The following is a 17,572-nucleotide window of genomic DNA, read 5'->3' as shown; positions in this document are numbered from 1 at the left end:
TTACCAGTAACGTAAGCCATATAACATAGCAAGTTTCATTATGCTACGTTACCCAGGATTTGTAGCTGTGGTTGGTAGAGAAGACATCTTCAGAATGAGGGGTAGAAGGTATTTTAAAACCAAATCTGAAGTTTAGAAAGCTGTTTGTAGAAATGGAAGAGGTACTATGATTACTGCAGTATGCCTGAAGACCTGCAGTGGTTCCTCAATTACTTGCCCTTGACTTACCCGTCTGCCTAATTCAAGGCAAGTTTTCTAATCTCAGGTATATGCTACAGCATGAGGGCTCTTCCTCTCTAGTGATACTGGCGTGAGGAGAAAAAACCCAATGGAGCAAAGCAAGGCTAAGTCACTAATTTTCTACTGCATTTTCGATACTTCATTCCACCCATTTCAAATACCTCCAAGCTGCAATAGTCTATAGATTGACTAATTGATCACACATTAAAAACATTCTAGTTAAGCATTGCCTAACCAGTGATGCAGACATTTTCGTTCTTACTGTATTATCTGTTTTAAAGGAAGAATAATATGGGGGTTTTATTTTAACATGGAATTTAATTTACACATGCTAGTCTATTCTATGTGGTAATTTTCCTTGCTTTTTTTAACACTTTGTAGGAAATAATGGACAGAATTTATAAAAATGTCATGAGTAAAGTTCAGGAGATGAACTATATTCAGAGAACTCTGTTCAAGATAGGCTATGACTACAAATTGGAACAAATCAAGAGGGGATACGATGCACCTCTCTGTAACATGTAAGTATAATTCACAGTCCAAGTGTACCTTTTTCTTTGTGATTTGTTAAGACAGTCTAAGAGAATAATCATCTAAGCTATCTGATATCAGACAATTCTCATCCAACATGAAAATATCATCTAATGACTAACTGAAATAATCCAAATTCTTCCTGGAAACGGGTAAGATATTTAATAGTGGGAATGACTAATTCAGAACAGATGACTAGTTAGTTTTCACTGGATTGCCCTTTTTTTTTTTTTTTTTTTTAAGTAATAAAATTAGAAAGTTTGTTTAGTTAAGTTACAGGAATTCTGCCATCTTCAAGTGTTACACAAGAGTTAACGTTCTTGATTATCCCTGCTGTCCACTAAAATCTGTGAATGATTAAGTTAATTTTTAAGGTGTTCCAGATAGAAAGGAAAAAGAAGGTTTGTGTCTTTTTATAAAAAGTGAGCAGCGTGAATGTTTTTTAATGCTTTTTTCCTTCTTTCAAGACTATTGTTTAAAAAAGTAAAGGCACTACTGGGAGGGAATGTCCGTATGATGCTTTCCGGAGGAGCACCACTCTCGCCTCAAACACAAAGATTCATGAACATCTGTTTTTGCTGTCCTGTTGGTCAAGGCTACGGACTAACAGAAACCTGTGGAGCTGGAACAATTACAGAAGGTAGTTAAAATGCTTCTGGAAATACATAATTTAAGATACAGATACATATATGAGGGTTTAGTGGGTTTTTTGTAAAGTCAAAATATCTGTAGTTCTTAACTGCAATAAAGTAACTTGAGATAAATTGCTGCCTTATTTATGGTTTGAGTTTATATTTCAAATGACAAAAATCTTTGTATTCTTCCTTGTTCTCTCCCCAAGTTGCTGATTACAGCACTGGCAGAGTTGGAGCTCCTCTTATTTGTTGTGAAATAAAGTTGAGAGACTGGCAAGAAGGTGAGAGTATTAAATGTTTTGATTTCAGAGTAACTAATGTAACCACAGCTTAGCTGGTTTCTTTGCCTATCTGCTTAGCTAGGTGTGGCATATGAAGTAATTGTTCTTTATCTTTTATAATAGTCATCAATTTGTGTGCATTAACTTCAAGCTGAAGTTTCAAAATATTTTCTTGGCAGCAGAATATACAAGTTAAAAATAATTGTGTGGGGATTTTCTTGTTTTCAGGGGGCTATACTAATAAAGACAAGCCTAATCCTAGAGGAGAAATTCTAATTGGTGGACCTAACGTCTCCATGGGATATTTTAAAAATGAAGAGAAGACAACAGAAGAGTTCTCCATTGATGAGAACGGTCAGAGATGGTTCTGTACAGGAGATATAGGGGAATTTCATCCGGATGGGTGTCTGCAGATCATAGGTTGGCCTCAATTTTTGATATCTTAATATATTACAAGATCTTGACTAAACATAGTTATAAGCATGCTGTTAATCCTGTTGGTTTTGCCAGAGCTTAAGGTTGCCAGAATCACAGTGTACAAAACATTCCCAAAAGTCCTCCCAGCTGTAGGAAAATTTTGGAAGCGATGCTGTTTCCTGTGACACTATCACTCTCTAAATTTAGCACATGGACTTTAAATGTAAGATTAATTTTTGGTATTAATTACAAAGCTTTAAAATCAGAGTCCCCATCACTTTCATACAAGTTGTATGACAAGAAACATAGTGCTATATAAACTTTTTTACAGAAGCCTTTGTAAAGTTGGCAGAATACATACATGCCATTAGCTGCTTTAAAATTTTAGTAAGATGCTTTAATTCATATTCATTAAGAATTTTGCATAGCATTGCACAAAATACATATATAGTGGCTTTGCAAATGAGTCTGTGGAAATGCAAAAGTTTAAAATGGAACAAGCTTTTTTTTTTCTTTTCCTTCCCCCTTAACTCCTAGATCGCAAGAAAGACTTGGTAAAGCTACAAGCAGGAGAATATGTATCTCTGGGCAAAGTAGAGGCAGCACTGAAGAACTGTCCGTTGATTGACAATATCTGTGCTTATGCCAAAAGGTAAGAGTGGTATTAATTTAGACACTCCATTTAGGGTAAACATGAAATATAGGCTCTGGCCCACTTCTCTGACGATATACTATCATTTTCCATGGTTTCCATTGGACAAACCCACCTACCAGAGTGCAAGTTATAAGCAGCATCTCTGAAGTAGCACGGGTGCCCAGATTCCCTAAAACCTGAAGAAATGACCTATGTCTTTCTGTTGGCATTTCTCCTATCCTAATACACTCCAGTTCCATCCCATCCCTTCCCCAAACGGGTATCATTATATTTAGCATGTGTTTTGGCTTTCTGTCAGAATACCAGAGAAAAGTTGATCTGGATACTTTGGGCCTGATCCAAAGCTCTCCACTACATTTTGGAAATAGTCCCAGTCTCTCCTCTCCTTCCCCCAACTCAAACACACGACCTGAAGGGAGAACGAGCTAAACACCAGATGTAGCTGGGAAGCTCAACCAAGATGCGCACTCATGAAATTACAGCAAAGCACGATACCGATCAAACCTAACATCGTAAAACAACTTAGAATACCTTTGATAAGTCATCAGTTGTGAAGACTTAATGTACAAGAAGGATTCTGTATGGGGGAATAATTACAGTTCAGAAAGCACTATGGATCTGTGTATCTAACATCAAGTAAGCATTTTACAGCCTGAAATGGAAGTCTCAGCTGTTTGAATCTTTCTTCCTTCTTTCTGTTGCCATCCTGTGGTAGTGACCAGTCTTACGTGATCAGTTTCGTGGTCCCTAATCAGAAGAAGCTGACGGCATTAGCTGAGCAGAAAGGCATCAGTGGAACCTGGGTAGATATTTGTAACAATCCTACAATGGAAGCTGAAATACTGCGAGAGATTAAAGAAGTGGCAAACAAGAGTAAGTAAAGCGGCATATTATGCTAGCCAATCTCACGGTGCTTATCCAGCAAAAATTTCCCATTATCCTCACTAACTGTTCTTCCTTCTTCCTGTTGCCTCTGTATTTGCCAAAACTTAAGAGTGTAATCAGAGGCAAAAATCACATGAAATTGTTGCCTATTATCCCAGGAACTGACACACTTTTTGGTCATATTAACTACTTTGATCTTTTTTCATTTTCTGAAAAAATCTGAAATTTTTTTTCAACTAAATTCTAGAGACAGGTTCCTTGTCTAACACAGTTAAAATAAGGTCCAAAAGAGCTGTCAATTTGGAAAGAAAGTTACAAGACATTTGCTGGTGAGAAAACTAGTTAAGCAAGAGATTTCAAAGCTTTTTTTCCCATGCAACTTCGTCCCGTACAGCTTTGAACCACCACAATCCTTGTGGTTGTAATGGCTTAAAAGCCTACTATTCCTTGCTGTGGTACCGAATCATCAAAAGCCGCATCAATCCTTGATGGGGCCAAAAACTTAACAAAGTAACTGGGGAAAAGATTCTTTAAAGCACTTGGCACCTTATACAAGGAAGTAGTAAAACTGGACTGAAGCACATGCTAAGCAGCGCCTCTCAAACTTTAGAGAGGAGAATCTGCCTTTTGAAACCGAGAAAACAAGAATGAAAAACACTTTTAAGTCTTGCCTTTAAAAAAAAAAAAATCAATTAGTAGGTCTCAGACTTGGCTTTAAATGTATTAATCCATGTTTTTCTATCATGATCTAAGCAAATTACTATCCATATAGCTTTGCTTATTCAAAATCTTTACTTGTACATTTTTTCTACCTTCTAGATAGTAATCTACCATTGAGATAAAACTAATTTATCCAAAACTATTTTAAAGAGAACGTTCTCATTTTTAGCAGAACACAATGCACCTTCATCACAAGCAGGCAGATATCTAAGTAAGATGAAACAGTACATTACAACGCCGGCTGGAAGGTAGAGAGAGAGAGAAGAGCACCTGGAGGCAGACTTAGAGCCAGAGATCCCAAGCGCCCTCATCTGCTGCCACCTTGAGGCTGCGCTGCCACAAGTTGCCCTGGACATCCCGCCACAAGTCTGTGGATGTGGGATCCTGTTCCAGGCCTATACGCAGGAGCTGATCCAAAGTCCATCAAGTATTACACACATGCAGCAGCGCCCTGCCCTTCTCCCCGAAGCAGTTACCTTCCTTCCCCTTGCTGACCCCTCTTTGGCCTCTTGCCTGGGCAAGAGATAGAAGCGGCTTTGGTTGCAGTGAGGCTGTGCATGCACTGCTTCCAGCTGAAGGGAAAATAAGTGACTAATGTAACAAAAATACAGAGACATCCCTTTATTTTGAACTCTAAACAAACTCTTAGGAAGGAAAAAATCTGGGAAAGAGTCATTCAGCCATGGAAAGTATAGAAGTATTTCATTATAATTTAAATAGGAAGTATATCCAACTAGTCTGAGTTAATCTAGTTATTACTACATTCCTGTAATAAAGATACAGCTCTAGATTTCAGTGTATCCTCTTGCGACAGTAGTCTCAGATCTTCAGGCTACACACTCATTTGTTGCAAGCTTTAGATTTTACACTGTCACATCCAATATGAGCTATAAGTACAGTGTGTTATTAGAATATTTGCACACTAACCACCACTCAGCATTGGTACAAGATTAGATTTGCTTGTGGCCCCTCTGTAAGGTTACTTCATGAAGTAGGACACCTTACTATACAAGCTACAGGGTGCTCACCTTAGATTTTTAGATAGCGTGAATTAGTATTTCATTTGGCGATGTAATCTTAGTCATGGTTTTGTTTCTTCTTGTCCCTGCAGTGAAATTAGAAAGGTTTGAAATACCCATCAAAGTACGGTTAAGCCCTGAACCATGGACCCCAGAGACTGGGTTAGTAACAGATGCTTTCAAGCTGAAAAGGAAAGAACTGAAAAACCATTACCTCAACGACATCGAAAGAATGTATGGAGGCAAATAAACAAGTTACCTTGACCAGACAGCTGTGCAGAGGGTTCCTTCTCACACCTCAGTTTTGGATGTCTGTGTATACTGTAGATATCACACATTGAGAAAATATACCAAATGGATGAGTGTTCCTATAATCTGTATCGAGTACAACAGAGAATATCTTAGACTCCAAATTCTTAATTATTAGCAGATTAGACAGTGATGGTCTTTGTAGAGTTTCATGTGATCATCTCCAGTTTTGAGACAGACATCATTATGTGAAGCAGTATGACCAGGTAATTTTATTATTATTGCTTCTCTAGCATATTCAGACTGCTTGCAACTTCTCTTTAATTCATTCTGAAGTCTGGCCTATATTTCAAAGAAAAAAAATAATGTAATTGTGATGGTTCTTCTATCATAGTAAGATACTTAGCGAGGGAGGAAAAAAAGTATTTGAAGTCTACCCTTCTCCATTTAAAAACAAAAACAAGATAACTTTAGTCAAGAACTTGCTAGAGATCACTAATAATGCACTGCTTGAGAATGGATGGATTCTTCTGCACATCAGTATCTTGAATATTTACAGTGCCTAAAAAAGAATATAAAGTACACTTACTGAAATAAAGGTGAACTGAAAAGCCTTCTAAACCCAAGTTATTTGAAATTCTATTCAAGAGCATTGAATATTTCAACTTCCAACTCACCAAGTACGTTTTTACTTGCTACTGTATTTTAATTCAAGCAGAGCTTTCCAGTAGGACACAGAGCATAAAAGAAAACAAAGACTTGCACTGCTACAGGAGGTACTGATGAGAAATCATCACCTGAACGCAGAATGCAAAACTTGCATCTTGACTGGCAAACAACAGTGAAATTGATGGGCATTTGTCTCTAAGCAGATTTGAAACTCAAAGGAGTTTTGGGGTTTTGTTTTTTGTCTTGTTGAGGGGTTTTGTTTTTAAGGCACTGATGCTCTAGACCTTCGCATACATTGAGTAATGGTACAGGTTACCTGTCTGTAATGTAGAGGATCAGGGTCTAAATTTAGTCTGTATTCACTTTATGGAAAGGTATTTCTGTTCACCTTTTAAATATGGTAAGCACAACAAGGCAACCAGAAACCAACAGTAGTTTCCCACGTTGTCTTGTTTTACTTACAGATAAGTAGTCTGTGACCAGGGAACCTTTGTTTTACAGAACTTGTAAGAAGGGACAAATCACTCTTTACAGAAATTCATTATAAAAGTGTTCTCTTATTAACTGGAAGTCATAGATGTGAAGAAGTGGGAAGCTATAATTTAATAATAGTTCATAATTTTGTGTGCAGAATCCTGTACTGTGTCTTTTGAATTGTAACTGAGCTCCTGCATCCCTGCTAGCTCTTCACACTTGAACCGTAAATGCTGTAAAAAGTGGAGGCTCTTGATACTGTTCTACTTTGCACTTTCTTAATGGTTTTATATATGTTGCTTACATTTTGTACAGCTGTGGCCCTCAACTGCTATATAGTACAAATTCATTTTAAAGTATTTATAGATTTCTATTCATAATATTTGTGTTGTGTATATGATGGTTAAAATGAAAAATTATTTGGTATTGTCACTGTACAGAAAGTAAAAGATTTTGTACGATGCTTCTTTTGAACGCACTAACTTGCAATTTCAGGGCAAGTTTTTCCTTTATTGCATGTATGTGTATTTTTTCTTTTTTCCAGTTCAAGCAGATTTTGGCAAAAATAAATCATGGCTATATACTCATTAACTAAACCGTCCCTTCTCCTTGGGACCAATTTCAAACTTCCCCCTGCATAACTTTCTGTGGCCAGTCCACAACACTGCCAGCTCATCTTCCAAGAACCCTGAGAGGGAAGGGAAAAAGAAAATCTGGTATATAAAGCTGACTGTATCTAGTTGTGCATGGAAGTACAACAGTCACTAAAAGGAACAAGGAAATAGCTTTTCTAAAAGAGAAAATTATTTTTTTTAAGACAACATACAGTTGGCTTATGACAACAAGAAATACTTTCCCTATCGGTAGCAGCTTTTTAAATGACTCGGTCCTGGAGCCACATTACCAATTTTTCCATGTTTAAAAGGGGTCACTATTAAATAGCCTTTAGTCAGCTACATCACAAAAGTTAAATACATGTAAGAAAGTTACTTGCACTTGAGTCTGTCAGCAGGTTGTATGATTTTTTTTTAAACCATGAATGTATTTATATGAAATGTATTTTATCTAGACTGCAGGTATCTTCCGTGTCTTGGTTGACTGAGGATTGCTATTTGCAATGTATATATATACATTTACATATACACAACGTTAACATTTCAAAAGTGGAATACAGTTTAAATGGTTCAACAAGTTTGTGTTCTGAAAAATCTTTATATATTTCACAAGTTATCTGTAGTTACTGTTCAGCGCCTCATATTCTCTCTGAAACTGAGCATACCTTAGAAGAACTTCTCAAAAGCAGCAGCAATGAGCACATGCTACGGATGTTGAAAACAAAGCCTAGAGTGGGCCTAGTTTTTCTTTTAAGAAATGAACTAAATGTGGATGTGCTGCAAAAGACAATTTGATACACATCAGCTTTTCAAGCATTTTTGGAGAAGGGGAAGGATTACATCAGGCTGCCTTCAAATACACAGATTAATTGCAAATATCATACTTGCAGTTCGGTAAGAACGTTATTAAAAATAAGGAACTAGGATGCAGATGAAGTGATAGTATATGGCTTCAAAACCCTTATGTTACAGTTGCAGATGATATCACGTGCTTGACTGAAAGGACATACAATATGGGACGAAGTGTGAGGGAGCAGTTCGTTTCCTAAATGTGAAGGTTCCGGAAAGCTCAAAGTAGCTGCAAGTTCTTCAGAAAGCAGGTTCAGAATTTAAAAATTATCCTCCTAAGTCTGAGAAACAAGTTCAAAGAGAAACAAAATCCAGTTTGGAAGCATCTGATACAAGATTATATTTAGGCCCTCTACTTCAAAAAACATGGGATATCTAGAGAAAGCCGGAGTAGAACTACAGTAACAGTGGGACTAGAAAACTTGAGCTGTGAAGGAAGATCATAGTCAGGTTTAGCTGCCCTGAAGGGGAATGGCACATGACAAGAGATGATTAACCTTCAACTACATACAGTGTTACCCTGACAAAGGCACAAAAGAGCTGTCACCAGTGGACGAGGAGGAACAGAGAGTAAGTTTACACTAAGTGACATTCTAAAAGAAACACAGAACTTTTGTTTTAAAGTAAATCATTACTAAATACTGAACTACTTGCTCAAGATCTTTGCCACTGAACGTCTTAGAGCCTCAGAGTCAATGAAGGTTAAACGAACGCCTTTCAGGAACAGCCTTGACACAGAACCTTGGGTGGGGGCTGGAAGAGGAGACCTGGTTCCTGCACAAAATGCAGCAGTAATGCTGCACGTCACAGTAAGATGTCATTAAATGGCTTGCAAGGAAAAAAAAAAAAAAAGTATGAACAGCAAAAGTAATAAGTTACTGCCTTAAGAGTAGGCGAGGTGGTATTTAACCAACCCAATGCAATTTTAGTGCCCATTACAACATCAGAGAACTTTGAGCGTAACATGATGTAGAGAGCTGCCTGCCAGGTAAGCCAGTACGTTAGGCTGCAGTTCCCATCAAATGCTTTCTGGCTGTATAAGGAACAGGACACAAGTTGAGAACACGGGTCACTAATTTTCAGTCAACCCCCCGCCCCCCTCCAAATCTACCACATCCCAGAATGATGGTTTCAAATAACTACGTTGTATTCTAATGATAAATCAGCAATGTTCTGCAATTACATGCAACGCAAGAAAAAAATTCTCATTGTGTATTTGGGTTTTTTTGTTTTAACTGAGCCTGCCTAACAGCTAAGCTCTACTTACATGAGAGTAAATCAGTTTCCCTTTTGGAGGCTAAAATTTAAACATTAGAAGCTTAAAAATAACAAGTCTCATGCTTCTTTCACATAAGATGCCACAGAAGTGATTTACAACATACAATCAGTAAAACTTGCAGTCACTGCTTACATGGAGTTCTGGATGATGCACACAGAGTAAAACTCAGGTATTCTACAGTAGCATGACCTTGCCTGGATTAACAAACAAAACACAACTCCAGTTAACTCGCTGCTGCTGCAAAGTAGATTATTGATGGCTTTTTTTTTTTTTTTTAAACACAATAGGATTACATCAGCCATGGAGGAATAGGGCTGACTATACTAAATACACATTTGTTGTTGGCCTGTCATTTTCACATAATTTAATTTGAATGAGTTCTGACAGAAATGGGCTGGTGTTTGCACTATTGCTTTGCTACCGGGAGCTGTAATATCTAAAATCTTGCTACAACTTTATTGGGGAGAGACAGGTTTTGAAGAAAATTGGATCCATTCTGTATTGATAAAAGTGTTTTAACGCAGCTGATTATCATAGGTAATCTGTCCAAAACTGTCTTCAGTTGGAAGCGTGTAGTCTTGACATTAGACCAATGCTAATTAAATTAGACAAACGGAGCTCTGGGTGCAGTGTCTGATCTCAGAGTCCTCACCTATGCTTTTAAAAAACCCAACCAATCAAACAAAACCTGTTGCATTTTTCTGTTCTCCTGTTTCGAAACACCAATAACCTGGTTAACGATGAATATTAACAGATGCCAGCAGTCACCATGTGTTTGTTACACATGCTTATTCCTGCATTTACCCTCACCTGTCTTCAATTACAGAAGTGTGACCACCACATCTACGCCATCCCCATTATTTCTGAAAATCCAGACCCTGAGCATGAATACCTGTCACTCCAAGACATGATCTCATATCATTAAAATGCTAAAGCAAAGAGATGTGTTTTTAAAAAGTAAAACTTAAATCACAGATAAGGAAGTGGTGGGGGAAGTAATTTAGCACTTCTTGATTTGAAACAGGCCTATGGTATCATTGAGCCTATTTAAGAATAAAACGAGCCCAACTATGACTTCGGGTAGTGAGTCCACATATTGATTCAGCACTTAACGAAAGTTCCAGCCCTGGGAGGTGTTGCTGGGGTTTTTATTTGTTTTAAACAACACAGTACCTGACCTAAACCTTTCCTGTTGGATACAGATCAGCTTGTTACTTACAGTGCTCCCCCAGGGAGTGAACATTGAAAAATGGATCACTGTGCTCTATAGCTGCCTGCCCTACTTCACTTTCTGTCTTCCAAGTCTAGGCAAACACAATCTCTCCCGATGAGCCTGTTTTTATGAAATTTTATCAGGGCCATTTAAGCAGGGCCACTCTGTCCCTGTGTTCAAAATACAATACCCGCTCCCCTGCCCTATACAGCTGAGGGCAATTACCTCCCAAAGCCTCTAACTTCACTCCCTTCCAGAACATATTTGCCTCTTATGTAATAGTGTAACTCTCACCTTGTGACTTTTTTTCCCCTTGTTGTTTTTAAAACCTGTATCTCTGCTCTGAACACTTGCCATAGCACAATAATGATAAATGATGTTGCTGCGAGGAGTGGAAATGCACGGGTGGTGACAGTGACTTCTTAAGGAGCTCTGTGAACAAATGCTACACCACAACCCAAGCTGTATTTCTAACAAGTCAGTCTGATTCAGTTTTAACCTACATACAGCCCATCCTAAGCATTTACTGGCAAGCAGAGTCCTTACTTTCAGAGGAAAGATACCAAGAAAATAGTTCACACCAACAAAAAACATACTATAGAAAAGCAAATCAAAACCTGGTGCTATGTGAGGAAAAATTATCAGCCTGGTTTTTGGTTCTCTTGAGATTCTAAATGGATACTCAGCCCTTCTAACTAGTAAAAACTATGATCTATTGTATTTGCTATTTTATTTCCGTTGTCTAGCCACCAATACACTTTCAGTAGGTCACCCATACATAATGAAAAAGCAAGATGCCCGCAACATTATCCGAGCCCAAAACTTTGCTTAAGAGACATGATTTTGTAAAAGGACTCATAAGAGAAGAAAACCCACCTGTATGTACAACAGAAACACGTCTTACTGACTAGGCAGCAATGTCTTGCTCGTACCCTATAGCTGGTAAATTCCACTGATGCTGGGGGGGGGAGTGGAGATCGTAACCAGAGGGTTTCTCAGTTGTATTTTGCTGATACAGAAATAAGAAGTAATGAATTGCAGCTCCTAAGGGCGGAGGGGGGGAGGGGGGAAGAAGAGGGAGAATATATTGTTGCGGAAACATCCCATTTATTACTAGTGTCTTCTTCTGGAGCAACTTAAAGACTTAAAAGAGAAGCATTATGGAAAAGCAGCTGCTATTCTTTCAGAACTTCACCCAGCAGGACCGCAGTCTTGCCTAATGTCATTCACACAGAAAAGCCCAAGTCAATACCACGCCAACTTGCCTTTCCAGCTGCCCTTACAGAGGGGCACTCCTTCTGGTCTGCTGTTAAAATACATCCTTTTCCCTGAAAGCAATGAGAGGAAAATGGGACAGAACACAATGATCATCAGCCCATGCCACCGCCTGGAAATGGGCAAAGAAACTGGACAGTGTAAAAACGACTCTCAACGCTGGAGAGACTGTGAATCTACAACACGTGCAACTGCCACATTCAACTATAAGCACGATGACAACTGAATTTAAAAAGTTACCAGATAAACAACCTGGGAGCAGGAAAAATCCGAGGCCCTTGGAACATTCATAGGATTTCAAAAACCCCATAACTATGGGCACAGAGCTTTGGGAGGGGGAAAAAAAAAAAAAAAAAGATGAAAACTTGCCTGTCTGCTGCAGCCTCAGGACCCTCTCTGGCACAGACATACCAGGAACAGCCAAAAACCCAGCCTACTAACATTCAGTCCTCTCCAGGCCTTTCTGCTCAAGGAACAGACCCTCTTCAGCTAATTACCAATTGTTTTAATTACTCCAATTAATTCTGCCTCTGGGTGTCTGACCACCACAGCTGCTGCTGCTTAATCTCCTGTGCCTCCACCTTTCCTTGCAACACTTCCTTGCTTTTCTCCGTTACGTGCCCCTCGAGAGCAAACCCGCTCCGCGAGCCTGCCCAGGGCCTTCTGTGTCGATCTGCCGCGGTTTCATCAGCGCGGTGCTGGGTGAGGGCTCTTCCGCAGGGCAGCCGCGTCCACGGAGCAGCAGGTCCCGCACGGCTCTGCCAGGCTGCCTGGGCAAGCGAGGCTCAGAAGCCCGTGGGCTTTGCCACAGAGCCCTGCAACGGGACTGGTAAGCTGCCAAGGCTCAAGTGACTAGACCCGGCTCCTTCCTGGCTTTATTTTGGTGGATGTGGATTTTCCTAAGAATTTACTTTCGTGGAAGGTCTCGCTTCTGTAACTCAGGGAGCCTGTAAAGGGATCTCAAGTTCACGCTGTTCTCCAAGCGGAGATTTTTCTCAGTTCTCTCACCGTTCCCTCCCAGAGGAGAAGGAGCCCAGCTGGTGCTGAGCAGGGCTCAGCAGTCTCACCTGCGCAGGACCTCCTCCCAGGGGCAGAGGCACGCTGACTGCTCAGCTGTTTTCTGCGTGATTGCTTTTTTCCAGCTGCACCTTTGGGACAGATTTAGATCACTTTATCCCTTCTAGCGTGGGAGCGTGCATTTGAATGAAACTGGGCACCGTGAGGAAGCGGAATCAGCCTTTTCAAACACCAGGCTCTTTCCTCCCTGCCTGGGAGGAGGCTGGATCTCGCAGAGGCAGGTCAGAGGTGCCCAGGCAGCCCGGCTGCGGCTGCCGCCTCTCGAGCAGAGGGGCTCGGTCCTGCGGTTCGTCGCCCAAGCCGTTTAACCTGCACTGCCGGCGCGGTACTCCGAGCTCCCCCCCCCCCACCGGTACGGACACAGCTTCTCCAATCAGCTCCCAGACGCTGGCCCCAGCGCTAATTGAGGACGGGAGCGCGAAGCCCGTTTTCCAGCGGCTCCTTCCGAGGCTCCGGCCGAGCGGAGCGGAGCGGAGCCGCGCTCCGGCCGCGGCCGGGCCATGAACTGCAGCGAGCCGCGGCGGCTGCAGGCGCTGCTCGGCGCGCTGCTGCGGGAGCTGCGCGGCGGCGGCGGGAACGCCAGCGCGGCGGGATCCGGGTTCGAGTCCGGCTCCCGCTCCGGGTCCGGTCCGGGGGGAGACGCCTCGCTGTACATCCTGCTCATCATGATCTTCTACGGCTGCTTGGCCGGGGGGCTCATCCTGGCCTACACCCGCTCGCGGAAGCTGGAGTCCAAGCACGATCCCTACCACCTCTACATCGAACGCGACTGGGGCCGCGGCGGCGGCGGCGGCCCGGGCCAGCCGGCCGAGGAGGGCGGCCCCGCCGAGGGCCAGCGGCTGATGTGAGCGCGGCCCGCGCCCGGGCTGATTTGTACCGCTTTTTCCACAATAAACGCCCGCACCGCGCGCGTCCGGAGGCCTCTCTCTCATCAGTCGTCTTTAGAGCTCGGTTTAAGGTCGCCGTCCTTAAAATCGGCGTGTGCTCCACCTCGTTACCCGCCCCGCGCAGGGCCGCTGCTGCGGGCAGCGCTCCGCGTCCCTTCAAAGCGGCTCGGCTGCCGTTCCGGACCCAAGTTCCTTCTTCGAGCTCGGCTGCCGTTCGGGACCCAAGTTCCTTCTTCGGGCTCGGCCGCCGTTCCGGACCCAAGTTCCTTCTTCGGGCTCGGCCGCCGTTCCGGACCCAAGTTCCTTCGGGCTCGGCCGCCGTTGTGGGACGCGCCCTCCTGCCGGTTCCGAGCGCCGAGAGTTACGCCAGGTACAGCCGATGGGGAGGGTCGGGTCTCGTTCTGTCACAGCAAGGTTGGTCTGGCTTACGTGGGAGCACTCGCCAAAAAGAGCTCAGAAAGCGAAGGTGTTCCCACGCGGAAAGCCCGGCGCCCCGGCCACCGCGGCACCGGGGCTTTGCCCACGCACACGAACTGCCGAAGCCGTCGGGAACGTCCTTCCCCACGCGGAGACGCGCGGTTCCACGGCTGTCTTTGTACAAGTTAAACCTGAAGATTAAAACAACACACAGCGTACGCTTTCTACAAAAAAAGCTAGGCAGGCAAAGGTTGTGCCTGATGTTCCAGCCACGTTCATAGTCTATCATTTCTTGGTTTGTTTTTTTTTTGTTGTTGTTTTTTTTTTTTCAGATAAAGATTAGTGAACAATTCCAAGGAACAAGTACCTTCACTAGCAATGCTGCACTACACAATCCAAACTACTACTTGGATTTTACCCAAACCACACTGCAGGCAAAAGAAGCTTTGACATTAAATTCAAAGTAGGAGAGATTTTTATGTTGTAGACTTTGGTTTCCTAACACTCGTGCCTGTTCTTTCCACAGCAGAACGGCTTTCCTATATTTGGCAACTACTGCATCTTGCTATCTCTACTATAACTGTGCGAAATCATTGTAAACTGAATACCTCAAGTGATGAGTTTAAAAAAAAAAAACAAACCCTTGAGAGGACCGGCCATTACCAAGTCAGCTTTGTCACTGTAGAAAACTACCACAATATCCACAGACCAAATTATAAAGTATCATTACATATCAAACAGTATCTTGTGAATACTTAGACATTTTAATAATTGAAAAGTATGGGGCAGGGAAAAAATTCAAGCTCCAGAAACAATTTCAATGGGAGTACATGCAATAGTACTACATGCCAGCGTTCTATCAGTAGATGTATGCAAAATCTTTAGCTCAGCAAAGAAAACGCAGTAGTTAGCATCGTGTGGGGAAAAGGATGTCAGAGAAACCAACAAACTGCCAATATTCTTAAAATCCCCTGTCAAGCAGTTAGACAACAGTAAAAGTTCTAGTCAGCTACCTCCATCTGCAGGGATTCAGACAGTATCTCTGGAAAATGCAAGTGCTAACTTCAACCTCGACTTTTTGATGAGCCATAAGCAATATATATATATATGCACATATAAATATATATTTTAAGCTGCAGAAGCTGACTGTCTAATGAAATTTCACACTGGGATAACTAAAACAGTGTATCAGCCCCACTAGAAGATTTTCTGTGAGGATTTCCTTTGGTACAATCAGAATTAGGCTGACCACAACCAATGTTTCCCCCTGTAAGAAAGAGGGAATCATTACGCATATCTCAAACCCTTTTATTTTAACCTCAGTGATTAACTTCTCTTTTTCTTGCCTGACCACTGCCCATCAGCAGGACTCTGGCCTCTAAGAGGCATTACAGACTAACAGCTTAGAAAGTGTTCAGGAACTACAGTGCTAACTGCTACCCCTGAACTCAGACAGATTAGACAAGTATAGGGGAAGGACTGTTCCAGTGTTCTTGAGAGATCTGCACACATTAAATGCACTGGACACTAAAATGTGTGCTTAACACATTGTATTTAATATCACCTGGTGACTAACTGCTTTCCACTGCTTCATTCTGTAGACAAAGCTGAAAGCTTGTTGTGGCAGTCCCTCTGAGTCAGTGTCCAACAAATACCACTGATTACGTACCTTCATAATCCATTTCTCTCCCCCCCCAAAACACAAAGTATGTGCAACATACTGTATTTGGGTCCTACCTAAAAAAAAAAAAAAAAAAAAAAAGGGGCTACCCTTGTGAAAAAGTTTACCTTTCATTAGACAGTTCACAAATACAGAAAGCACAAGACCTCCTGCCAAGTAACTAACAAAGCATCTAATTCTAATTATCTCCTGTTCTATCTGTACCTTTCAATAACTGAAAGAATCACAAGGTCTCAGTGAACTGTAGTAATCTGTGATTTACATCAGTTCATCTATTCTTACAGTTCAAACAGATGTTTAAATAAGATAACATCATCGTGGATTAACTGTAGTTTACACTGGAACAAGATATACACCATACATACAGATATGCTTAATACAGTTTATCTTTTTCCCATAAACACACAGTACCATTTTTTGTTACAGTCCACATACTGTTCTAAACTCTGTTAAATCACAAATTAAAGAGGAAAGTGTACCATGGAATAGTTATAGAGGGGAGTTAAGAGTCCTATGGAACTCTAACTGACAACAGCACTATCCACTTGAATGAACCCCTCAGATTTTCCAATGAAAGCAACACCCGTAGAGTTCAGCTGGGAACAGGAACCCTACGAAACCAGGTTAGACTGCCCTACCAAGCAGCACTGCCCCAGGGCTGGGAGAAAATAAAAAATAAAATTAAGCCTTTCAGAGTAGCAAAACGTCAGTCCGTTAGGAATTCAAGCCTCCTAAATCAATTCAGTTACACACAAGAACTCACAGTGCCCCTATGGATTGTTCCATCCAGATGAGCCTAAGGATTCAGCACGGATGTGCCATGTTCTGAAGAAAAGTCTGCTTTAAACACTCAGAACCTAGGAACATGCTGTAGCTGACAGAAGGTTATATTGCAGAGCCAGTAATGTAAGTTCACACTGAGTTCATTCTTACTCTGTTGGCACGAATACACACACCAAAGTACTCGAACGCCCAACAGGAATTCATATTGTGGCATACAGAGACCTCGATAAATAAGTATTAAGCCCAGCAGCAACATTCATTTATTTTTGTTTGTTTTAGTAAGTCCAATACATTGTGTACTGGTTGGAAACCTTAAAAAACCATGAAGCTGCAAACCCACTGGGACTGAACTGAATTAGATTGTAAGAAAACAAAAATTAGCCACTGAAATTCAACACACTTTTTTCCATCAATAGTATATTCTAAGGCACCTGTATTACCGATGCAGGGCAAAATGGCCATTTAGTCGCCGTAGTCCATTCAATCACTGGACACAAAAGATAACAAGATAGATTTATTTATATTATTAAACCCAGCCTTCTGAAGGAATAAGCTCAGCTATCAATGACCTACTTCTTCTCAGTTAAGACCAGAAAAGAAAAGCTTGTTTAGAAAGACTTAACTATTCTTTTCATCAGCCCAGGGAGAATATTGAAAGAGCAATTTCTGGATTCGCTTTCAACATGCATGCAAAAATATCTTCTGTTTTGGCCCTAACTGTG

At 41.4% G+C, this 17,572-nt stretch overlaps 2 protein-coding genes across 11 annotated transcripts in view; both read left to right on the top strand.

Moving 5' to 3' along the window:
* The window catches only part of ACSL4 (acyl-CoA synthetase long chain family member 4), a 41,960-nt gene extending 33,994 nt beyond the window's left edge, over positions 1–7,966 (top strand). For all 10 annotated transcript variants that reach the window (XM_029997245.2, XM_029997252.2, XM_029997249.2 and 7 more), the window contains 7 exons: positions 622–761; positions 1,239–1,411; positions 1,613–1,687; positions 1,916–2,107; positions 2,642–2,756; positions 3,475–3,632; positions 5,476–7,966. In XM_029997245.2, the coding sequence (XP_029853105.1) occupies positions 622–761; positions 1,239–1,411; positions 1,613–1,687; positions 1,916–2,107; positions 2,642–2,756; positions 3,475–3,632; positions 5,476–5,633 (1,011 nt within the window). In that variant the 3' untranslated portion in view covers positions 5,634–7,966. The remainder of the gene's footprint in view (positions 1–621; positions 762–1,238; positions 1,412–1,612; positions 1,688–1,915; positions 2,108–2,641; positions 2,757–3,474; positions 3,633–5,475) is intronic.
* A 5,616-nt stretch (positions 7,967–13,582) lies between these two features.
* On the top strand, positions 13,583–14,122 carry KCNE5 (potassium voltage-gated channel subfamily E regulatory subunit 5). The gene has a single exon (XM_029997221.2). It carries the CDS (start codon positions 13,583–13,585, stop codon positions 13,928–13,930), a length of 348 nt encoding a protein of 115 aa, XP_029853081.1. The 3' UTR covers positions 13,931–14,122.
* Positions 14,123–17,572: the final 3,450 nt, after the last annotated feature.

The sequence above is a fragment of the Aquila chrysaetos genome, chromosome 21, assembly GCF_900496995.4.
Source record: "Aquila chrysaetos chrysaetos chromosome 21, bAquChr1.4, whole genome shotgun sequence".
NCBI lineage: Eukaryota > Metazoa > Chordata > Aves > Accipitriformes > Accipitridae > Aquila > Aquila chrysaetos.
This window is presented reverse-complemented; position numbering and strand designations above follow the sequence as displayed.